This window comes from Falco naumanni, chromosome 14 (assembly GCF_017639655.2).
Source record: "Falco naumanni isolate bFalNau1 chromosome 14, bFalNau1.pat, whole genome shotgun sequence".
Taxonomy (NCBI): Eukaryota; Metazoa; Chordata; class Aves; order Falconiformes; family Falconidae; genus Falco; species Falco naumanni.
In genome coordinates this window covers 6,914,252-6,940,326 of record NC_054067.1, presented here as the reverse complement: position 1 = coordinate 6,940,326, position 26,075 = coordinate 6,914,252, and the positions used below count along the sequence as shown (strand labels likewise).

At 38.4% G+C, this 26,075-nt stretch overlaps 1 protein-coding gene across 5 annotated transcripts in view; it reads left to right on the top strand.

The window, feature by feature from the left end:
• Positions 1-26,075, top strand: part of GRIA3 (glutamate ionotropic receptor AMPA type subunit 3) — a 152,672-nt gene that overhangs the window by 28,496 nt on the left and 98,101 nt on the right. For all 5 annotated transcript variants that reach the window (XR_005830928.1, XM_040614274.1, XM_040614273.1 and 2 more), the window contains exon 3: positions 6,334-6,573. Coding sequence is in view for 4 of the 5 variants with exons in the window: in XM_040614274.1 (XP_040470208.1) it covers positions 6,334-6,573 (240 nt within the window). In the remaining variant the exon portion in view is untranslated. The remainder of the gene's footprint in view (positions 1-6,333; positions 6,574-26,075) is intronic.

Genomic DNA, 26,075 nt, shown 5'->3' with positions numbered 1-26,075 from the left:
TAAAGTTTAATGAGTTGAGTCATGTATGTCATAAATAATTGGGCATACTGAAGGAAGCCAAGGTTGTGGTAATGTATTGTACAGCACCCAGGAGCCGTGATTGTGATCCAGTTGGGTTCCAAAGTCATGCTGAAAACCAGATAAGAAATAAAGACTCATTTAATAATGTGTAATGGAGTTGGAGTTGTGATAGGGTGACGAAAGTCACCTTGAATGAGATCTTGCCCACAGAGTGTTTGGGGATGCTGGGATCCGGGCGTTTGTTTTGGATTGCTTTCCAATAAATGGTTTGTAAAATCTGAGTGGATTAATCCTTATGCCTTTCATTTGCAGCTTAATCATCCCCCCCTCCCAGTGCCTGAATGTACTGTTTTTATTTTATTGGCTCTTTTAAAAGAAATGCAAGCTGAAGGAAGCGTGTATGTTTGAAGAAGGCACTAGACAGAATGAAGCAAGCTGAGTAGCTCTTTATAAAAAGAACTAGATAAAAGACACTGCAGTTACATCACTGAGAAAACTTGCCATAAGTGAAGTAACAAGAGTAAATAATAATTTTGTTTTGTGCTCTACTGTGGTGTTTTGGGTTGGATGGTTTTTTGGGTAGTTTTTTTTTCTTCTTTTGTTTGTTTTGCAGGGATTTTTTTATGTTTGTAAAGGCACGTTCTTTTTTAGGTAGGATGGGAAGTGATGTTACAGTCATTATCTCAGGAGGTTTTTAGCCAATTCCAAGTTGTAACTTCTTTGGTTTCCTCCCACCCCCAAGAGTATTCATTATTAACTATTTCAGAAGTTGGTGTTTTCAGAAATGCTTCTTTTCTCAGCTGAATTTTAAACAATGCAGTGGAATATTTTCTTCTTGACAGAATTCAGTGTTCTAACAATTTAAAATTTAAAAGCTAGTTTTCTTGGCTATAGGTAAATGCAGTTCACTTAATTTTTAATTTTTAGTATGATGAGTTTGTCTTTAAAGGAAGCTCTTAAGTCTGATTGCCTGGAGGCCTCCAAAAGTAGCTCACTCTGCATTCAGGGGCACTGCTGTGCTGATCTCCTTAGGGCTGAAGGCAGAGAGAATGTGTATTAGAACGAAAAGGAAGGAATGCAGTAGAGACATTGTTGGTCTCTCTAAGAGCCTGTATGCTTACTGTAGGAAGTGACATTAATGATAACCCTTGCATTATTACAGCAAGGAAGTAATGGGATGGGGCTTTAGGTAGAAAATAGCAAGTGCTCTGAGATACGCTGCATATTATTCCATTATGATGTAGTCCCATTAGCCTGTTAGCAGAGGCTGGCAGTGAGAATTGTCTGGAATCCAAGACAATTGGCAGAAGAAAGCAGAGGGAATAAAATTATTTCACAGCTGAGGGAAACACAGAACACAAAACTGAGGAACTGGTGTGGGCAACACGCGATGGTGTCCGTTGTGATCACGCTCCTCCAGTGCCTTTCATCCCAAAGAGCTGTATGTATCGGTGAGGCAGGCCCTGCAGTGCCCCTTGGACAGAGGTTAATTTTGTCAGACCTACTTTACAAGAAATTGATATGAACAAAAGGGAAATTACTTGTCATGAAGAAGGAATAGTGTCTGAGATACCATAACCTCCAACTCCTGACTCCAAAACTACCAGGCTGGTACACCCCGGCACAAGTGTGCTGTGTGCCACGCAGACAGGATCCTGCCGACTTCTACGGGTCAGTGTTTAATGTTATCATCTAGTGGAAACGGTGTATTAAAATCCACCCATTAGCATATTTATTTTGTTGGGTTTATACATCTTTTCTTTAAAGAAGCAAAATCCAAATATGCTTGTAATGTGTTCCTAGTAACGCTTCAGTTGTTTATAGTAAGAATGGGAAGTAAAAAAAGAAGAAATAATAAAGGTGTCAGAGAAGCTTTGACTTTAGCTTCCAGGTGGTAGACACTAGAAATGTCAGAACCTATTCAACCTTGCTGTGTCAGGAATACTCACAGTCAGTAAAAGGCAAAAGAACTAAATACCATTAGAAAGCAAAAAATAAATTTTAAAAAGACACAAAACATCTAATAACTTGTGTGAAATGGGATGTCTTTTGAGATTCTGGCCTGCAGCCTTCCTTGGGTCTGAGTGAAAATAAAAAAAGCACATGTGGTTAATCTTAGCAAGTTTCTGTGGTGGGCCTGATTTGACTGGAGGGAGGATGGAGCTGCTAACGGAAGGCTGGGTTCACTGAGTTACATGCACATTTAGGATGCCTCAGCTGCCGTTCAGTACAGAAAAGAGATGTTTATTTATTTGGGTTGGGTTTTTTGGTTGCTTTAAAAAAAAAAAAACAAACCAGCAAATTCAGCTTACCTCTGTGATAACTTTGGCTCTGAGCTTTTTCCTTCCTTGGCAGTAAATGCCAATCTGTCATGACCTGGAAGCTCCTGATCTTCTTTCTGACATGCCTGAGAATTTGCAGGCTCTTGTCATACCATCCCTTCCTCTCCTGAAGATGATGGCATGTGGCAGCTAACTTACTCTGAGAACAAGCCCAGAGTTAAGTCTCGGTTAGTAAATACTCACCTTGCACGTAATGCCAAAGTAACACTTATTATGACCCCCCGTTGGGTAACTCCTGCTCAGGACCTCTGTCCCTTGTTTGTGGAGGTTGCAACTTTTTCAGATCAGGTTATAAAGCTACATGGTTAGGTATCGTCTTTGGAAACAGATGTGCATCCACAGTATTAATAAACTATAATTCAGGGCAGTTCCACAAAGGCATAGCTCAATAAAAAGAAATTGCACTTTTTTTTATCATTATTTGGAGGAATAAAGTTGCATCAGGACTTGTCCAAATCACTTCTTTAACAGCCAAAGTATGTGTTTGACCATCTGCATTTTTCAAATAGGGAAAAACAAACATAAATCAACTGTGATTAATTACAGAAAAATACCAAAATTCTTACTCAAATATGAGGATTGTTCTGATTGTCAGTAGAAAGTAGTTTGTAAAAAGAGCTTAAAGCTAAGGTTTAGTTAGCCTTTTTTCAATTTTGCTTGTGGCTCAGTGATGTTAGAATAATAATGTGATTAAAATTATTGCAATTACATATTTGTTTTTTGGAAAACAAGTAACAATGTGACTGTGCGTTCATGGATGTTCAGGAGGTTCATCTGATCATGTAGATTACATCACAAACTAAACAAAAGACCTAATGCTACAAAATTGTAACAAAATCCCGAGTTCAAAAATGCAAATGAACTTTGAGGACCAAGATAATTGGCCTTTTAGCTTCTCCTTATAAAAACAAAGGTTTATTTGCCTTTTAAATGGGCCAATAAAATTGAATGGGCACCCTACAGTGCATGCAGAATAGACAGGAAGAATAAGCTATAAGAAACAAGCAGAGGAGCTTTTAAGAGATGAAGTTTTTTCACAACTAATAGAAGGCAGATAGTCTGTAAAAGTGTTAAAGATCTGTAGTGAATACAAATCTGAATCAGGGGAATTAAGACTGGGCATGGAGGTGCACTTGTTAGACGATATTGTTGGTGATCCTCCAGATTTTTTAGGAAGAAAAGCTGCAGAGATCTGAAAGGCCATATCAGAAGCTCTCATCTGTGCTGGGATGTTCCATGAAGCAGCAGAAATGTCTTGGCTGTTAGGTGTTGTTTAGAGAATGTCCTGCTTACGGTTGGGTTGTTCACACATTCTGATGTCTTTTTTTTTCTCAGGTTACTTACAAATTGAGAGTGGGCTCTTTGCATAAATGAGCATAATCTGCTATGAAAACAGATACACCTTAATTCAGTGTTTTTAAAATAGCCATGCAAGATAGAATTTTGTCCAAAGGACAAATACCCTGAACCATTTTCAAACTGTTGACCATAGAGCCTAGGTACCGTATCTCTTAAGAGCAAGAGCGAGCACAAACGGCACCAATTATCTGCTGGTCCCCAGCACAGTGCAGGGGAACTGGTCCATACTGGAGCCAGTTGCTGTTGGTTACCTCTAGCACTGAACTGTTCTTGCTGCTGGCTCTGTGGGATGCAGAACTAGCAGTCCTAATAAGAGCTAATCTGTATTCTTCATTATAGCCCTACACTTAGATAGTGTGGTAGGCTTTCTGAGCCCCTTTGTGACTTGTCATTTCAGATACTTTGTCCCTGTAAATCTGAGAGATTTCAGTGTAGTCACAGTTCAAATGTATTCCTGAGCCTTACACCTGATAAGGAATAACATGTGAACACAGGATCTTTTGAAATGCTCTGGGGTTTGGGGGTCAGGAGACATTTGAGAATGTGTTTCATTTGCATTGCAGGAAGGGATGTTTCCTGGAATACTTGCTCTTCTCTGCTTTCTCCACAGTACAGAATTTACATAAAAATCTAGTAAACTAGGCCATTAATAAATATGTAAAAGAAGGCTGATCTGTGAGGTACTGACTCGGTGTATGTGAGGACACCCAGCTCCGCTAGCCCCACTTCAGTTATTATTCCCATGGAATTAGAGGGCTTACATGCCATTGAAATGAAGTGGAGACTGCCAGGCTTTCTAATGTTGTCTTCATTTTTTTCTTTTTTTTTTTCACCTGTAAGTTAATGCCTTTTATTTGTTACTTCAGCAGATTATTTTTATGGTAGCTTTTCAACTTTATATCCTGCTGGTATATAGTTTAACAAAATGCCTTTTGAAACAGTGTATTTAATTCTTCAGTCAAGCCTCTGGGAATAAATTCTTGCTGTATTATAACTGCTTTTATAACTTCGCTTTACTGTGGTTGAGAACTTCTGCAAACTTTTCTTTCAGAAATCACTACTTACTCTCTTTCTGTGCCTCATGTACATCTCTTTTTCTGTCTACACCAGCTGTTATTTCCTGCTGGTATCCGCATCTGGCCCTGTCCTGTTACAGTGGCTTAAGCACTTAAAGGAAATTCCATAATAACATTTCTATTTTTGCATCTGGATCTCCAGGAAGAAAATCAATTTTTCCACACCTGACTAGCTCTTTGAGGAATTATCCATGATGCTGTGTCAATGAGCTGATATTGTAGAGAATCCTTTTCAAAATTACTTTAACAGGCTTTAGTGATTCTGAATGTTAGCATTTATGGTAGGAAATGTTTCATGATGGTACTTTCAGAAGTAACGATGCTGTATATTTCTGTGTAGAAGTCATGTCGTCTTTACCGGTAATTACTTCCCCGTGCTTTTTGCAAAGTTAAATATGCAACGTTTTGGCAGAAATGGTTAATGGGGCTCGTTGAAAATTGTTGTTAAATCCCGTTCTTGACAAGCAAAATTGTTAATGTTGAATGAACACTTTTCTGGGAAACTTATTTTAATTACAAATGGGAGTTGCTCATCTCAGTCCAGAAATGTTTTCATTTAGAAGTGCTGCTATGCTGCAGTGTATTTCAGTTGTACAATCTTTTTTGTGGACTAAAGCCCCAGCATCTCACATATCAGTCTCTGGTGCAGTCTCCCTCCATGGAAAGAACATAGGGCTACAGCCAGTTTGCTCAGAGTTGAACAACAAAGAAACTATTTCCCCTGCAACTTCCATGAAGTTGACCATGTTTATAAATTGAAATACTTTCATTTTTATCCAAAATGGTCATTTTGTATGGGAAATAAAGTGTTTCCCTAGGTAAGTACAGGTAAAACAAAACACCTTTGACTGCATTTTGATTTTTTTCTGGTACTAGATGTGTTCCTCAGAAAACCAGAATGGTTAATGACTGAAAGCCTCCAGGTTAAGGGGAATCAACGTTCATCCCATGAAGCAACAATGTGTTGCTCATTTGTGTTGTCATTAATCAGCCATAGCTTTCGAAATTGCTTCTGAAAGATTTTAACACTCAGTTAAATCACCATAATTTCTCACTGAAAAAGGCCACACCCAGATTTCATACAGAGATTTCAGAGTGGTGGACTAAAAGGAATAAATCGTCCAGGTTTCTTTGAATCAGATTTGAAGCGAGGTGAGATACCAGGGAAAACAGCATCTTAATGTTTTGACTTTTAGGCAGACCTGACATTTGTTACAGAGCTCTCAAGGTGCTGCTCAAGGGAGGGAAGGTATTTTACAGACAATCAATATAATCCCATGTTTGGTTTTAAAGAATACAGAGAGATTAGGGGATTATAACAACATAGTAGGACACATCGCAACCAAAAATGTGCTCAGGCCAGTTGTGACATAGTTGGTACACTGAAATCAGTATATATTATCTCATTCATTCATTCCATCTACTGCATCATACTGATCAATTTCAGGACTACTTAGAAGGCTTACTTCAAATATACTTTGCAAGTTTTTGTTCATTCTATGTCAGATTTTAACACCCCTGTCTGTCTTTGTTAGTTTGTTCACAGTTTTCCAGAGGAGTTTATGCCATCTTTGGATTCTATGACCAGATGTCAATGAACACACTGACGTCATTTTGTGGAGCCCTTCACACATCCTTCGTCACACCCAGCTTCCCAACAGATGCAGATGTGCAGTTTGTCATCCAGATGCGGCCAGCATTAAAAGGAGCCATCTTGAGTCTCTTGACTCACTATAAGTGGGAAAAGTTTGTGTACCTTTATGACACAGAACGGGGTAAGCACTATCATTTAAAGTGATTTTTCTATATAGTAACTTACTATAAGCATTACCAGAATCAGTATGTGCAGCAGCCCATCCCGGTTTTCTTCTGGATGCGGGCAGCGCATTCTCATCGTCCTAAAAAACAAGTTTACTCTGAAGAAACTAAAATGAATGGATAATTGAAAAGAAGGCATTCACATTACTGATCATTTGTAAAGAGATTGTCTGGAGGATAGTGTTAGCAGTGTAAGCATTCAATTTGGAATACCTGGTTTCCATGGAACTGCAGACTCAACACTTGTCAGGGTTTTTGAGTCCTTGCAAAATAAGTTAAGTCGGCACTATGAAGGAGGCTGTTAAGCAAGACCATCCACTGTGCGTGACACTGCAAATCCCACACCACTTTACATAAATGCGCATTTCTCCTGTCACTGGACAAAACCAATCCATGCTAAGATACAGTCTGGAGATGTCTAGGCATCAATAATGGTCTAAGAATATAACGCATGAGATGCTTTAGGGCTCTATGGGAGAAGAGATGCTCTAGATATGTCACATGGATATCCAGAGATGAATTTAGATACATGACAAGAATGACTAGAGGTATGTTTTACTAAATGAAATCATACTAAAACCGATGTTTTCACGCTTAAGCCAATTGTTAACTACTAAGAAGCACTAAAGGTAGCAAATCCTGTCAAAAAGGTACCTGGGTATCAGAAACCATTTCCTGTGAGGAATATTGCATGTTTTTGTGGAGCAGCAGTTGCCACCTGCTCTGAGCGTACAGAATTTGCGTCATTACAGATTTCATCCGGCTAACATTTTTTTCATCAGACAGATGTGCCACTGGCCTTCTCACCAGCTTTATGATTAACATCTCCAAGACCTTCTTTGGATCAAAGGGGTCTGGATACAGCCAGAGAAGCTTAGATTCCATTCCCGGCTCCCATGACAAAATTCTCATACCCTGGGCTACTGCATATTGATAAAGATCAGTAGCTGTGCTTTTCACACTGAAGATTAATAGTATCACCCAACTAAGGACATACCATATGTTGAAAGAAAGTAATATTTAGTCTGATTTTAGGTGAACACCAAGAGTTCAGAATTTTCTGACTGATTTGGAGATGTTAAACATTTCTGGTGTTGAAAAATACTAATTATGAGATCAAGTAAGAAAGTATGGAGAAGATAAGAATGCAATTGGGTTTTAAATCTTTTAAAACCACTACCGAAACATCCATATTTCTGGTTTAATTCACTTTTAAATAAAAGCTCCTGTGAATATGTCATTTGTCTGAATAAGAAAGGTTTGATGTGACTTAAAGTGATAAGCTTACAGCATGTGATAATGTAAAATGTCATACGGTCCAGGACTGATGAAACTTATCATGATTAAGGCTAATAAAGTTTGCTTTGGAAAGAGATACATCAGTCATCCGATATCATGCTAATAAGAAATTTGGTACTTCAGACTGGAATAATCACTTGGGTTTCACTAGAACTTGTCTAGATTATATGACTTATCAGACTGAGATAGTAACAGAAGTCATGAGGGAAGCCTTGCAGACTCAGGCTTGCATTTTTCTACAGTTCTCAGCGTGTACAATCTTTAGGTAGACACAGGCTTTATCATGACCTTATGATGATGACTAATCCCTTTGGAACAGTTCAGGTTGTGTCTAGGCTTCCTTTTGCCTTGTTAATGCTAAGATTTTAATCACAGCTTAAAACACAGTTCTTGCTGGTGAAATTAACCCCAGGAATCTGACTTTACCTCTGTTGCCTTCTGCCCCTTGTCTTGACTTCCCATTCATATCCTACTCACAATTACTAATCAAAATCATGTTGTGAACCTGCTGTGGCTCGCATATATGTTGTGCTAGCCATTATGTTATGGCAGTCATTCAAAGTGTCAGGGTGTGAAATCTGAATTAGATGACAGTGCAGGTGACTGTAGGATTATAAAATGTGGCTCAAGGTTAGAAGATAAGACATCTGTGTCTTTACGTTGGAAGAGGTATCAGTGCATATAGGTAGCTTGATGATAGGCTTTGAGTTGTTTGGGATAAACTTACCATATTTTATCAGTCCTTTCTATATTTAGATCCTCATTGCTGCTGTTTGATAATATTTCCCATCTGCTAAAACAGGAACAAAAATGAACAGCTAATTATCTCCAGTTACTGTTGGCTTAGTTAGGTTAAAACAAACTGTGTAGCAGTCTTATCATAGTTATAATTACTGTATTCTTCCAGCATTAAAATAAATAAGATTCATGTAGGAGGCAAAGACAGGGCAACTAAGTACTGAGAAATGGACATTAGATTCCTTTGTTTGATGAGCAGTAATCGTGGGTGACAGCACCTGAAACATCTGGCGATTCCAGTAGGCTGCCTAATTTCTTGTTATAGCAAACCAAATACAGAAAAACAGCTCAAGAGGTTGAACGATGCTGATGGGGAATTACTGCTTGTGTCAGGTAGTACATAGGCTGTACATGTTCCTGTGCTGAGGTACCATTGGAAATGAAAAAACTAGAGCCGTCACAGTTTTTAATAATCTCTGTCTTAGATACTTAACTGCTTTGGGGCACAAATGCTGTAGAGAGAAGGTGTTAAGCAGTTTAGTGTCACTTCCTGAAATAAACTATCATTTAAATACTGTCTTTCTATGAAGATTATTATCTCACTAGTTTGTTCTGAGAATCTGAGAAATTGCAAAACATTAGGCTGCTCTTTGTTGTTGACTATTAGTTATGGACTAAATTGTTCTTGCAAGTGGTTTTACGGTGTTCTGCTGAAGCAAAACACTGCCATGTATTAAACATTGCATTTACTATTAATAAATACCACAGCATATTACAGATGCCATGCAAAACTGAATAAACCTTCTTGTGGTATTATACTGCTTATTGAACTGTTTCAGTTTAAGCTTAGGAGAATGGAGCATCAGCTTTATAGAATTGTTTTCCTTAAGCAGTGGCTTTTTTTTTTTTCTTTGCCATCAAATCATATAATCGTATAATTTCTGCCTTGGTGACATTAGGCACAATACTGTGATGTTTGGCTCCTGCAAGGAAGACAAAAGATAAATCTCAAACAATAGAAGTTAAGATCTACAATTACATAGATAGGTGGTGAAGCTTTTAATCCAGTGAGTTAGAGTGTATGTTGCGTATGTTTATACTTGTAAGTACATTATTTTCTGTTGCTATGAGATGACTGAATGTTGCAGATTGTGCTCTCAAATTTTATTTATGTACAGGTGCAAAATTCAGTTTCTTAAACTGCTGAAAGACACAGAAAGAAAAATAAAATGTGAGATTTATGAATTCCAGCAGCAAAAATTATGTCTTATCATTGCTTATTTCAGTTGCTGGACTTACTCTTCTGTGAAGAAACTGAAATTCAAAAGAAATATCAGATTGCATGTTCTTCTCCTAGTATGAGCAGAAAAATAAATTATACTTTGCACAGAGTAATGATGCATTAGGAAATGGCTGCTAAGGGAAGAAAGGGCATTAAGCAGTGTGTAGAAGAAATAGTCATGTTCATTTGATGCCACATGCTTTTAGTTCATGTGAAAAGGAAAGGCAGGGTTCATTTCTGTTTGTATTAACTCACATCAGTAAGTTGACACTGTTGGTTGCTGTGATGCGTGCAAAATATCTGATTAATTATATGGTGCTAACTGCCTCAGTAGGCTTCTTCGCAGTAGAGCTAAGACTAATTAAGATTATGCCAGGAAGAAATGAGATGGGGTTACATACAAGAAGCTATTAAGAATCCGGGTAGCACTTGTCAGGAAAGTCACCTTTTGCATCTCATGCTGAGGATTATGTTTCGTCAAAAACCTCGGGTTTATTTCCAATCTTCAGGTCCATTTCTCTTCTTGCGTTACTTTACTGTAAATCAGATGTTGTTCCACTGAAGTCAGTGGGCTGGAGTAACACTAGTGGGAATGTGTGGAGAGGTAAGCTTGTGGTTTTCATAGTCATCTTAATGTTGCGTGAAAGTGTGAAGTACTTCTCATTTAATTACAAAAATGGCATGGTACATTGTAATACCGAAGCTTTTGTTTATTTAAATTTCCATAGTGTTTCTTCAGTGATGTTTCTGTTTATTTTTGCCTGAGAAACATTGTTTCGTACAGATTGTTCGCTTCCCATCTGTCGGTACAACACAGGCATTTTGTCCTAAGTTACTTTGATTTGTCATACCTGCTGTGCACAAAGACAGTGATTTCTGTCACGTAGATCATTTAAACAAAAGCACACCAAGTGGTTTCTGTGATGTGCATCAGGTCTTCTTGTTCTTCCTTCAGATCAGAGGAGTCGTCACAGGACAGGGAAGTGACTTTGTTTGCGTAGGGCCTACCCACACAACGGGAGCTCAGGCTAGGCACACCTACAGATAGACCACAGTCTTCATGGCTTTGTAACCTCTCTAAATCTGAAATTCTTCTGTCAGTTGTTCTTTATTTAGTCTGTCAATAGGTATCTAGTGGTACTTAAAATAAATAAAAAATTCAGTAAATAGGGTTATTGCTGGCTAATTTGTTGGTTTTTTGGGGTTTTTTTTGTAATTGGTTAACACTGTGTAGTTGAAGGCTGAGGCATGGAAGTGTTTGTCTAAAGCCCCAGGTTATGTGGCTAAGAAAAATTTGAAATATTTGCTTTAAAAGCAATCACATCTTTAATCCTTACTGCAACAGAAACACAAAAATTTGACCTGAACATCACGGATGGGTAAGGATGCAGAAGGCCTGAAAATATAGCTTCAGAAAATGTGATCTGTCATACTCCTTTTAAATATAAAACTTTCTGGTACCCTGTTGCATAAAGAAATGTCAGGTAAAGAGCCAAAAAAAAAAAAAAAAAAAAAGGTACAACTGTAAGCTTCTCAATGATTATGTGTAAAGTACGGAATTGCCTTAAATTAGGCTCAATACAAGGCAGTGAGGTCTGATTCACTGCTTCTGCTGAAGACAAAGAATAACTCTTCTGTTTAGTTCTGCTTTTACAAAATGAGGTTAGTTATCTATTGCTACCAAAGGACAAGACACTTCTGTACTGCTTTCCCTGGAGAATGAGAGGTTGGAGCTCATAAAAGAAGTGGTATGTGGAACCAGGCTCATTGTATCTTCCACAAAATTATATTGATGGGTGGTTTTTTAGGTGTTGTTTTGGTGAAGAGTTGCACTGAAAATTACTGATATGTAGAACATAACATTTTTTGCAAAAAACAACTAGGGTAAGATTAATTTTTGTGGAATCTTTAAAGACTCTGCTTTAGTACCTGGTAGATTCCTAGGGATTTTGGAATGTCGGGTTCTGTTGGACTGAAGACAGCAGTGAAAATGTAATCCAACACAGAATGACTGACTCCTGTTTATAAGCACCTTCCATCAGCAGACAGGTGCAAAAAACCACCTCCTGCCACACAGCTGGCCTCTTAAATTCTGTGTTGTCTTTCTGCATGTTGGGAACTGTTATCTTTGTTTATAAAGATCATTTTTCATTAAAGCACAAAAATGAAAGTAGTGGTAGTAGTTACACCAGCCTTAGTAAACCCAGAATTCAGCATCTGCTGATCGGTCAAATGCCAAAAGAATCAATAGCTGAGCTGTTCATTAACTGTTTATTCTTCAGAGCAGGAGGGTTATTCCACTAGCTGAAGAACTGGTCTGAATCCATTGCATGAAGGAAAAAGGATTTAAGGCTGGCTCACCGTTTTCTCAGAATTAAACATGGGCTTGTTTCATTTTAGAATCACAATTTCTGTTTGTTAGTACGTTTATACCTGTGTATTTCTTCTCAGTTGCACCTTTAGGATTGATGTGGTATATTTTGCTTACACTTTCAAAAGTATGAAAAGATTTAAATCTTGATGTTATCTTCTGTAAATATCAGTGTGTGGTGAGGTATAATGGAACATACAAAGCATGTTTAGACGCCTATAAAACACCAAAGGTGACATAACAGGGAAGAGTTACTGCAAACCTTGATTCTTCCGAGTTTTTTGACTCTTTTGCAGGAGTGTTTTGGAGAGCTGCCCAGGATTATGGGGATGATGTGTAGACAATATCAGCTGCTAGCATTTGGGTAGCTATGTAGATAAGCTATCTCATTCTTTTTCCTACTTCTTTATATACTGGAAAACGCACAGCAGGGAATCAAATCTTGGCAAGACCTCCTAAGCTGAGGCTCGGCCTTCATATCACAGGAACAGGCTTCACAGGTCTGTGCATTTGAAGAATCATGTGCCCCAGTAACTGCCATCCAGAAATTTTTTCTAAGTCATGATCTCAGCAAAAGGCAACCTGCAGCATGGCCACAAAATCAAAATGTTGCATCTTTTGCATGGCTTTGCTTGAAAGGATGTGATACAGGTTCAAGTTTCCAAGCTCTGGTACGGTAGAGAGCACACACAGTATAAAGGCCCTTATTGGTAGGAAATGCATTATTTAGATTTAGAGAACAATCATACTTCATGTAGTTATGTGCAACAAGAAAATGATCTGTTTCTTTCACTATCAGCCTTTTGGGAATGAGTGATTTTACCGTCTTATAATGTCGCAAATTTGTATTTATATAGAATGGAAAGTCGTAGATACTGCTTAGCAATGTTTCTATGAAATATAAGTAATTTACCCTGACAAAGACACAAATCTTGACATTCTTCTTTAAGGTGCATTGCTTCACTGCTTTCAGCAGTATAATGTATGAACTAAGGCTCTATGAAGGAAACATGCCAGAACCTTAACTGAAATATTCCAGGATTGCTTTACTGTTTGACTTTACTCCCAAACACTTTTAGGCAAATCTGAGCCTGAGCAGTTAAATCTAGCTTTTAATTATCGCTCTCCATTTATTTCCTCTGAAATCTGTAGTCTCATACGGGCTCCTTTTATCTTGGTCTCTGTGGTACACAGATACAGAGGAAAGCCCCTTTACTGATCCTTCCCCAAACAAACACCAAGACCCTGTGTGGGAGAATGGATGTTGGCTGGTTTTTGGGTGGACTGAGAGCCTTAAGCGTTTTTCTCCTGATCTTTTTCATTAGCTGCTATTTGTTTAGCTTTACCCCGGTAATCACTTTAAACCGTTTTTCTAGCTTATGAACAAGAGGAGTGAATCAACTTTGAAAGTCATCCAGCACAAGATGTATCATACTGGCAAGACTAAGATGAAGCTGAAGACCAACGGCATAGGGTTCACGGTGGTATTCTGTACTGCAGCTTTGTGCCTCTGTGGAAGTTTTGTGTTTACACAGTGGTTCAGTTTGGTGTTGAGATGCCCAAGCAAAATGCCTGAGCGTCCCCTGAAGCTGTTGGAACACACGCTGCTGTCAGCAGTATTTTCCAGCCACAAGTGGAGTAACTGCACATGTGCAACAAATTTGTGTCTTGTTTCATGGTGCCCCTGAGAATAAGGAAGTGTGTCAACTCATTCATGAAGAAAAGCAGGAACACCAGGGCAAGAGCATGGTATGACAGAGCTCCAGTACTGCTCCTGCAGTGATAATGTGTTATCATCCATTCTTCCATCCACACACTGGTGTCATGGTAGGGTGTTATGGTAGCCTCACCTACACTGAGTGTGAATCTGGCTGTGGCTGAGGGCATCAGAATCTGATCTCACTTGATGTAAAAACAGCTTGTATGACCTAGTCAGAACGTTCAGGGTACAGAGTGTGTACAGGAAGGTCCTGGATAAATAATTTCTGGAAGCCTAAAGCAGGAGGTACCCTTGTGGTCCTAATGAAAACAAGTAGAACTCTCAGGAACATGAGCTGAGGCCCTGAATATCTTGCGTAGTAAACAGAACTGGCAGCATTGCCATTCACCCATGCCTTAGAGATTAAGTCTGCAAACGGTTGTATTTATAAACTGACTTGTGTAAATGCATGCATGTAAATATTTAGCTTTTCATAAATATGCATGTTTTATCAACTTTTGGTATAGCCATAACATTTAATGTTTTTTTATTGTATACACAAGTAATTTAAGTGGCAGAAGCTTTGATTCTCAGTTAATTTTATGTATCAGCAAAGCTTAAATGGTCAGAATCTCACACTTCCAGATTTCTTGAAACAAAGCTAAAGTTCAAGACCATTTCCAAGTGCAGGTAGGGGGGGGGGGGTGGGCTGAAAAGCTGCATGATAGGGGTTGTTGGCCCTTCTGCTCCAAGGCAAGGGCAAGGACTTGACACAAAGCCAAGCCTTTGAGGTGATGCTTTGAACCAGATGAGACAAGGTGGATTTTGTTCATCTTGGAGGAGATAGGACTTTTTAGACTAGAAAGGAAGGCTGTAGAAAATAATACCTGTATGCAAAGGACTGCAAGTAAATTTTTATCAAACCTATTTCTTTAACCCACCTCACCCAAGAGATCTAGGAGTTTACATAAAGATACTTTGTTTGAATTTATTGTTTTGCATCTGTGTATGCAGCATAGCTTAGAAGACTGAAAGCCTTTGGTGGTTTTGGCATCCAGATGCTCAGAGCAAGGCAGGGTAGCTTCACCTGAGGAGTTGTGCTGATTCTATTCATGGAAGTGAACTGTCTTGCTGACTTCAAAGTCTGCGTAAGGGGATTGGTACTTTGAGTGGGACTGAAGAAAGCAACACTATTTAGAAACGGAATCCAGATGAAGCCATTTTCAGGTATCTATCAAAAAGGGAGATGTGTAACATTGCATTAGTAGGTGAACTTTTCTACATATTTCAGTGGAGTAGCCTGTTCTGGTTATCCATGTGTTTTCCAAAGGAAGATTTTGACATCCTATACCTTAGTGCAGTTAAGGTGGAAGTTAGCATGTTAGTATTCTTAGAAGTTTGCAAATTTTATCACCCTTCACCTGGGTCTTGACTGTGTGTTTACTCTTCCTGTGCATCTTTCTTCACTTAGAAAAAGTTCATTCTTGAGTGGTAGCTATTGTTGGTGGCCTGTGGTACTTTGTGGAACAGTGGTTGCGTTTCATTCACAATGCGGGAACAGGTTCCCTGCGTACCCTGTGAGAGACCACACAATTTTGTGAGCCTGGCATGATGCGGTAGTGAAAAGGCAGCCTTCAGCCCAGGCAAACGAACCATTCACCAGGTGAAGAACTTCTGTGGAATGAGCACAGGCTGTTGTAGCTTTATGGCATGACTATAACAGTTGCAAGTGGTGAAAAACCAGCAAACACAAACTAGATTTCTCCAGTGCTTGAGGAGTATATGAGTGAAATCTCAACAATTCAGTAAATCAGAGCTGCTCCTTTCATGGAATAGCCTCAGATGCTCCAAAGCAGGTTCTCAGCTAAGCAGTGACATGTTCCTTTCTTACTACCAAAAGAGAAGCCTCATGTGCGTTTTGAATTTCTTTTGATACAGGACTATATAGCATGCTGGGTGAATGGTGTGCAAGATTTTAGCTTTGTTAAAGGCTTTGTGCTTTTGAAGTTATTTTCATTTGATAGTCTCAAACAACAATGAATGAAGATTGACAATATGTGTATCGGGCATGCAAGGCTTTTCAGTCCTGTTTTTCAGATGGAAGGTGGATGTACTGATCAGTAGGTTAACAACCTGATCTTCTACTTACATATACGGAAATACCTTTATTGAGTTGAAAGCACAGTGAGCTTTGACTTCGAGATGTGCAGAATGTCATACTGGAAGTCAATGGCCATGGTTACTAATTAAAAAGTTTTTCATATTCCTACACTAGAATTTCCTCAGATTTTACCATTAATTTCTCTTCTCACCTAGAAAAAAAAAATGAGCCTTTGAAGAAACTCATAATGGATTACTAAGAAGCTTTACATTTAAGGTAGTTATTTAAATGGTATTTGCCATGGAGTTTATATAAAGGAATCCATAGGTTAGAGGTGCAATACCTTTTGTCATCCATGACACTTAGCCCTTTTAGATGTAGTTTCTTTTTTCAGGCTTCAGAGAATTTACCAAACTAGTTTGACCACATGTCTTTTTCTTCCCAGAAAATATCAGCTGTCTCAGTAAGTATAAAGATGACTCAAATGGTTTGTACAAGAAAAATAAATGTGAATGCATTCATGACAAAATCACTCAGCTGGCAGGTAAAATGACCTCATATTGTATTTAGGTTAAGGAGTTTTTAAAGGATTTTTCTGTTGCTGAGATACATTTTTCTCTGGTTTCTCGTGAGACATTTAAAATCACTTTTATTTTTTACTTTTTTTTTTTTTTTTAATCTCCTTGCAATTCACAGTAGGACAGAACTGTAAGCATGCATTTCAGGAGGTATATAAGACAGTGTACTGGTATAGTACAGTGGAATGAAAAACAGCTCCATAAAGTGATCAAGTATTAATCTCTAAAGAGAAAAAAGTGGAAAGTTCCTGACATGAATTTTATACTCGGTAGCAAGTAATTATTCATTTCTTCAGCTGTAGGTGCATAGCTTTTCCTGGCCACCTCTTTTGTGTTGATTCATGATGTAAAGACTCATCAGGAGAGAAAGGTGACCTAACGTTTTATTCCTCCTGATCCTGAGCTCATCGTCTTCGCAGCCTGTTGCTTTGCACTTGGCAGTATTTCTGGCTTACCTTGGTTAGCAGCAGCCCAAAGAAACAAATGGCCAGTCAGTGAATGGCACAGCATGGCAGTGTTTACTCGGGACCCCTCTGCAGTTCCTTAAGGTGATTAAGCGCAGAGTTGTCATCTCTTACAACAGCGGAGTATCCCCTTTATTGCTGAAGTGTTTCTCCTTCAGTTTTTAGGGCCAGATTCCTCAGGCACCGCTCTGTGAAGCCGGTGTGCCGTGGAGTCTGGATTTGCACGTGAAGTACATCTGTGCTCCCCCCTGGGGGGTGGCATGGAGCCTGAGCAAGGTAAGGTGCTTTGGCCAAGGTAGTAGTAGTTTAGAGAGCAGTGGGCTAATGCAGTGTACCTGAAACGGAAGAATTTCATAAGCCAAAACTGTGACTGCTGGAAACACAACTCCCGTTCGGTTCTCTGCCCCAGTGCGGTGATCTGTGCTACAGCTGCGAACGCTCGGTAAGCTGTGAGCATCGCAGTTCCGTGCTGACATGATAAAACAGCATCCGTCTGGAAAGGTTAACAGATACCAAGGAGTGGTTGTTAAGGTTTCTTAGGAGCTCCCGAGGTGTTGTTTGCTTTGGGGATATTTTTGTCAATGCTGATAATAACAATATGCAGTGAATTACCAGGGCTGTGCACGTACCTGATATGAGGACTGTTGTTATGTGCATAAAGTGCTAATATCTTTATGCCATTTCTTCTGCTGCTTATGAAGTTGTGAGTTATTTCTCTGCTCTCTATATTCATGTTCAGGAAAGCAATAACTCATTTTTGATAACTCTGATTTTGATAATCTGCCCAACTGTACTTGGGAATGGGTTTATAAAGGAGCGCAGACACTCGGTACGCTGCACTGAACCATACTACCCAAGGCCAAAGAAGGATCCAAATTGCTTTGTTCAGTTGTGGTGGTTTTTTAATTGGCACTTAGGTGTTGTGAGCATTTAAATGAGGCTCCTTTCCCCTTTGTAAAGTAAAAGCCACTTCTGGCTATTCTAGTTTAGCCTAACGAAATAGCAACCTTTTCTCCTTTCATGTTCTTGTGACCTAGTGTACAAGGCAGTCTCAAAGGCAGTGGCCCTGAACTGCTCTTAAGCTGTCCAGATCTCAGAGTCACGGTTAAGAAGACGTTTCCAGAGAAGAAAATGCGTGACAGTGGCCATTAAAGATTTTTGGGAGGACACTTTAGAATATTGTAAACACTCTGAAGCCATCAGATAAATATGGCAAGTAATGCAGGCGCTTTCAGGTGTCTCTTTTAGTAAGGTTTTTCATGCTGATCACGCTAGGGGCATAATATTGTCATTTTTGTAGCAAAGGCTATATACGGCCTTGTAAATTTATACTATGATCCCCTTGGTGATATAAAACTAATAATGTAGTCTCAGAATTAACATGGGAAAGCATTTATTAAAACTCTTGGGTGCCTTCAATTCAATACGAGTGGTGGTGTTAATACCCAGGTATGGGTGGTTCTAATGGGTTCTACATCAAATAAACTAAAATGTTGGATAAAGTTCTGATATAAACAATATATTTCCTTTATTGGATATAATTTCCAGTTGCCATTATGTCCTGCTGAGCCATCTAAAATATATGAAAGAATCCATAATTGTCACTCTTCTTTATGAGATGTCAAAGTCATATACTACATTGACCTCAATCTATGTGCATTAATTCATGAAGAATTTAATTCGATGAGTTTAAGTCAGAACTGCAGTATAAAATTCTTTCAGTGCAGTTTAATTATTTTGCCAGCATTATATACGCATAACACCATGTAGTCTAGACTGGATTGTGTCATGATCCACTCCTAAGACTTAAGATATTATAAATGTGTTTCTAGATTAAAGAGTGCTATTTGCTGCAATGTTATTTCTTACTGGTGGTTTTCCCCCTGCTTAAAAAAGGGGAGATTATGATTTTAGGAGCAAATATTAGTCTTCAGTTTGTGTAGTTGAGCATATCTTTTATTAGCAAGATAAGGCTTTATTCTCTAAGAGGTAAAAAAAAGTGAAGGACAAAAAAGAGGGAAATTAAAAATGAAGAAGCCCATCTTCTGACATTGTTTGGCTCAGCAAGATCAAACCTTTCAGCTGACTACACCGGTGTCAGTAATTGCTCTGTAGATAGAATTGCCTATTGCTTAGTAGTACTAGCATTATTGATCAGTTGTTTTTTGTCCATGAACCGACAATGATAACCTCAAATTAGATCAAGTTTTTATTTAAAAAAAAAAAAAAATCAAATTATGCCTGGCTGTAGACAAATAGTAATGAGTTACATGGACACGTAATTATTGTAATAACATTTTTGCAGACATTTTTTAAAAAAAACTCAACTCTCCTGTTTGCTTTTGCTGCCATTTGTTATGCAGTTCTGTCTCCCTCACCTACACACTTAATGGGCAAGCCTGCATATTTTTAATGACATTGTAACGGTTGCCACAAAGGGGTGGAGAGATGGGGGCGGAAGGGGAGATCTGATTTTCCCTTTGAAAAGGGAGGTATATGAGGGGGTGAATACAAGGATGCATAAGTTATTGCAGCCTCAAGGCAGCAGTAATTTATGCACTGACAGTTTGAGTTTCATGCTATGCTATTTTTAAAAAGCCTTACAAAGTAACTGCCTCTCTTACATTAGTGTATGTGTTGGTTTTAGAGATATTCCACATCGTGGAGACAGTTTGAACACAAACGTTTGAAACACATTCATTGCAGTGTGGCAGTTGTCCTGTTTCAGTAAGGAAAAAACTAGTATTATAAAAAGGATAGTTATTTTCCACATTTTAGCATGAATTTGGGTGCCCTGAAGGATTTTGTAGGGTTGTTTCTTTGCTTATTTGTCTAGTTTTAGGTTTGTTGATGAAAGTGAAAATTGTGGCTTTAGATGATGTATGTGTATTGTATTATTTTACTTAATGTTGTAGTTGTCCTCTCTGGAACCATTTAGCTGCAGCTCTCAAAGCAAGCAACAAAATGGATGTGAACAGCATACATATGAATGATGACCATTTTGGTTTGCATGTCTTCCTTATGCTACAGATCCGAGTCTAGCTGCACACAGCATGCGTAGTGTGTAAGACCAAACAATGTTCCCCTTTTGACATCGACCCTATAGAAATGTTTATGCATTAAAGCACCGTTTCCTTACACAAGGAAGTATTCCACTTGGCTGTTTGGTTATGAATTCCTATTTATGTAGCAGTTATTTTCATTAATAATTATTCCAAAACTACACACTTGCAAGCATAAATAAGAACAGTGGCTTCAAAAGTGTGAAGTATATAGAATTACACAGAGTTTTCATTAATAATATATATGAAGCCAAACATATTAAGTGGAAGCAGCTGTAGACTATTACAATTTAGATTTAATTTAAGTAATATCTGGGTTGACCTTAAAAAAACTGGCCACAGTAGGCAATAAAAATACATCACCATCTCTCTTACAGTGAATTTTAGATGCTGGCTGCATCCTCATAACGTTTTATTTGGTCTCCTATGAAAATTATGGATAAAAAGATAATAGGAGCAATGATGTTATTTGTTCTTGAGTTTTAAGAGCTATTCATTGTGCGTAGATATGGTCTTGGTTTATGGGATATTCATTTACATTTTTCTGCAGATAGTGTTTTTGTGACTTTAGTGACCTCCCCCTGACTATGAAGCTGGATTTTATCAAAATGTTTTTAACATTAAAACTTTTACTGCAGGGAATTCAGACTGCTACTGAAAGTAACCAAGTCGGTTCAGTTGTGTAAAAACCAGAATATGCCTCAGAGCATTGCAAAAGCCATTCATGGCATTTCTTTGAAGGGAAGCAATGCTGTTTTGCACAGGTGAAGATTTGGCCTTATGTGTTTAAAAATAATTTCGTGGCAGGTACATTTCAAACAACAAAATCATAACACAGAGATAAAAACTCATACAAAGTCATTAAAATAAAAGATGATGAAAAATTCTCCTGTATTTTGATATTCAAATGTGTTCTTTTTTCTGAATCCCAGATAGGTAATTTTTAGTACTTCACATGAATAATGGATGCTATTTAAAATGTTTGCTTAAGAACAGTGAGTTCATTGTATCAATAATGAGAAGTTTTATCGTGGGCCACTTTGTAGTATTTTGATTGTCATGTTTTATGCCACTCTTGAGGTCAGATGGTAGAAATCCACTTCATTGTTTTATTTAAGCTGCAGTCGTTACGGAAGGTGGGGGAGGAATACATTTTTTGTTTCTGTTCCTACAGCATCTACCACAATGGGAATTCTTGAGAACTACTTTAAACAAATAATTGCTGATCATTACACTAGAATGAAGGGGAACACAGAGGCTTCAGTGGACGTTTTGCTAGAAAATTAAGAACTAGCTTCCGTTTCATTGGAGGTATATTTCTATGAGTTACAGTATGAAGAACGGCAGCCTCAGTTGTCATATGGAGACCAGAGTCTAGAAGCAATGAAAACGGAAATCACGGTGTCACAAGGGAAGCTAGTTTTCTATGAACTGATAAAAATTATGTTCTAATGATTTCTCTGTGATCTTTCAGGGACTTTTAGGGACACATCTGTTAAAGCAAAGCTGGAAGCTTGTGTATTTCCATAATTTTTGCCTTTCTTAATGACCATCCTTTACAGAATATTCCTTGGTATGTGGTACCTTCTTCTCAAGCTACTAGTCAGTCTTTTCTCATTTCCTTTCCAGGGCTTTCTACTTTATTCAGTGATAATATAGCACTAGTTTCTTCAACAGAAGTAACAAATGTATATTTTCTCTCCTGCCTGACAGAATTAAAGCTTAGAAAGAAGAATCTTGTTCAAGTTTAAGTCAAGTGGAACCTGAGCAGGCGTGGGAAATGTTGAGTGAAACAGAAATTGCAAAATTCATTTTGGACCAAGCTGAAAAATGTTAGTTTATCTGGAAAAAACCTGCTCCATGTTATTTCAAGACTAACCTTTAATTTAATCTTTGTTGAGATATTGAAAGTAAAAGTCACTAACTCTCATTTTGAAAAATATTTTCATTCATTTTTTTCAGCCAGAGCTATAAATTCAGCTTGGTTTAAATTAGCTTGTAGCTGTGGTCTCCTCCTCTCCTAAAGGTCTGTTCTTCCAGTAAAGGTAATGTTAATTGAAAAAAATTCACCAGCTCTATTACTGAATTAATGGAGCTGTAATTGTTAACGGGACACTTCCCTAAATGTTAAGTGGTGTTATATGCCCATATGTGACTCATGCAGGACATCAAACATTTTTTTAATTTATTCAGAGTGGCCAATGGCCAAACTTTACAAAAGAAAACCAGCCAGCAATAAACACACTGGATCTTGGTAAATGTATCAGGACTTTATTTTAGCAATCTCTACATCTCAGTCAAATGCTACATCATATTATGCTGTACAATGATATAATTTTTCTGAGACTAGAATTATTTGCTTATCTGCCTTCAGTTATCATTCACACTTTGTTTTATTTTATTAGTAACCATTTTAAAAATATATAAACATGTAATAAATATGTCCCTGTGTTAAATTTGGTCAAAAGCAAAACGAATATTTAGCAATGATTTTTAAATCAGTACATTTTGGAATTTCTGCCCTTCTGCATTATATAAAATTATTTGGCATTCATGATTCATTTATATGTATTCATAAACATGTTCTAAATAAAAGGCATGAAATTATCATTAACACATTTTGCTAAGACAAATATAATAGGGTTTGGTTAAAATTGTTCAGGTGCAGAACAAACTTTTTCATGTTTGTCCTCTTTCCTGCTTGGTGTAGTCTTGTCCCCCTGAATTTTGCATACTGTTGTATAGTGGTGATGATGCATTATCTCTGTAGACTTCTTAAACATCGTTCACTTAAGCAAGAAGTTAGCAAAGTGAATAACAACTTACTATTTTATTGATATAAATGAGAGATGCTTTCCCTTTGCCCCAGGTTTTAGTTTGTGTTTATGTTAGGAATGATTATCAGAAGCGGATGCCTGAACCATGCCTATTGTAAGGAGCTATTTAACAGCTGAGGCTATTAAGTTCTACCCACATGCAAGAACCATCAGACAAGAGCAGCCAGGTTTGCTTGCTGTCATATTTCTTGCATGGTGCTTTCCAGACAGCCTAATCTCTGTTATTTTTGTCTTGTCTCGTACGGAAGACAAATAGTGCTGTGGCACCACAGGAGTCAAATGAAGCCACAGTGCATAGTTGCATCTTCTAGTGGTGACAGTATTTTTGCTGATGGAGTAGATGAACCTAAACAGAATCTAATGTTGAGAGTCTTGTCTCTGAGCCTTGATGGCATGTGTCGTTCATTCTCACTCTAATCCTTACAAATACCATGATAAAAATCCCATTAAAGCTGATGAGAGCTTTTCCTTTGTCCTATTCGGTTTTCAAAGCAAAAATCCTAAGCAACAGGATAAAGGCTCCAAAATCCATTAAGTTGGGAGCAAAGAATTACCATGCCAGGAAAGCGTAGTCCTTTCGGAGGTTGGAGAATTTGGTGTCTCTTCTATCAGCTGTGGCCCTGATCATAAAGCACCACTGCATACTATTTCTTTCTAGCAGCTAGCTCTGCCACAGCGTTATAAGGAGAAGTGACCTCTTCCAGACCTATGGTCTATTTAGATGAAGTCAAATTGCCAGGAAACCACAACTTTTTTCTTCCGCAGTTAATAGAAACATGCAGTTTAAAAGGCAATTCTTTAGGCATTGGGGTTTTGTTCTGTAAGGGTGCCTGGAAGAGACTTGGTGCATGAACCGTGCTTGTTTCGCTAATTGGAATGTTGCATTCAGCCGCTATGAATTGCTTTGACAATACCCAGTGGAGCCTCTGCCCTCTGTGGGCAAGGGTGCAATTGCAGGGCATCAGTTCCACTGCAACAGTACCTCTGTTAAAACCATCCCATTTGTTGACTGTTCAATAAAGGTTGTTCTGTTTGTGTCAGAACAAGCAAGCCAGAAGAGAATGACACAGCTTCTGGCAAAAAAAGACAAAGAAAATAAAAAAAGGAGTAAGGGCACCTTAGGAATATTTTGTCTTTTAAGATCTCTTCTTTTTTTCCTTGGGATTCTTTCCAAAGTCATGAAGTGTGTCATCCGTGTGACACTTGGGAGAAAGGATATTTGAAATGGTCTTTTAGCAATACATCACTGAGGTCAGTGTGATATATGTCAGACACGGGTCTTGCAGTTTTATTGACTGTGTAGTGTAGAGGGATCAGTGTGTATATCCAGTGAAGTAAGGAAGAGCTGGCTTCCACCACGTTCCACCTGGTTGTGGACATCTGCTTTAATGCAGTCTGAGTGCTGCCACATTGGGGGCTTCATCTCCCACCTTTCTTTGTGCTAGTAATGATATTCTGGAACACTCGGGAGAGAAGCCACAGCTTTGGTCTTCAGATGCCAAAATCTGAAAGATTTTGCCAAAAAAGAAGAAAATTTGTCATTCTTTGGATGACAGCTGCTGGTGCTGAAGCTCACTGAGTATTGCAAGGCAATTCCATGGCACTGGAGTGTTAAAGGTGGATCCAGTGTGTTTGAAGATCATGCTCAGTATTGTTGCTCTGAGGAACTGTGTGAAGGATAGAGGAATGGAAGCTTCACTAGGGAGTGAAACCTTTCTCATATTGTCGATAAAGAATATTTATATAAGAGAGAAACCAAGCAAGAAAATACAAACGTCTGATAGTAAGAAGGATCTTTCCTGTGCCACACCAGATACTCAGCTCCGTGCAAAATTCCTAGAGGATTCCGTGGGGGGTATTTCTGATGTATTAGACTTTTCCATACTGCTTGAATCTCATGTGTATTGGCCATGAACTGGTCTCTGTGACTTCCGGAAAGATTATAATTTGGATTCAAATTTACCCTTTCTCTCTTCTTTGGCCATTACAAAATCAACTCTTTTAAAATGTCCAAGTTACTCATGACAGTGCTGTGAGAGCTACGTACTCTTTCCTTACCAACAGACATCAGTTCACATTTTGTTTAAGTGCTACTGGTAAGAAAGAGTGCTGGTGGTTGAAGACATTCAACAGAAGGAAGCTAAGAAAGATAAACTGAAATATGTAAAGCTGACAAATAGAGCTGAATAGACATGGTTTCCAGTTTTTTAGGTACAACAAAATATTGTTTTGCTTTATCTTTAATAATTTGCTGCAGTTGGGTAGTACAGGTTGGTTTTTTAACTTCAAGAGACAAGCCATATGCAACTAGAAGTAACAAGCCACCAGCACAGTGGCAGATCTATGGTGCATGTGGTGCAAAATCACCGAACCATCTTGCTGATGTGTGTTTAACCCCACAAGCAGTTCAGTACAGCACAGCGGATTGCAAAACTTCTGGAACTCAGCGGTGTTGGAGTTTGAGTGACTGGCATTAGGTGATTTACTTTGTGCTTACTTTGCTTTAAAAGAAGCATTTGCAGGTCTAGCCTGTAAATAATAATAGTTATAGCTGTTGACAGGCTCTGTGGCCATGGCCTGGTCTCTGTGCCGATGAATTGTATGAAAAAAGAGCAAGTTGTTGGCTATTAAGTCCTGAATGGTGTGGGATCCTTTCTGTCATTCTGCTTTATATGCTTAGATCTAAACTCGGTGTTTTTGTGAACTCTTTAGGAAAAGCATGTACTAATCTCTTCAGAAATATGTCTGGAATAGTTGCAAGTGATCTATGGCTTCCCACAAAAATTCCATATGGCTTTAGCTGAAGCAGATTTAGGCTGATGTTGATTGCCAGCATTTTAAAACTTTGCAGGGAACGGAAAAGAGCTGATCTAGAACATACAGAGTGAATTTAGCTCTCTTCCTGCTTCGTTCCCAAGGTGTTACAGCTCCAGGATGTACCAGGGAGGATAAAATATTATGATATATGGAAAATAAGGTGGTTGTGGGTGGAAGGCTGAGGAACTGGAAAGTCAAGTTGTTTCTCTTC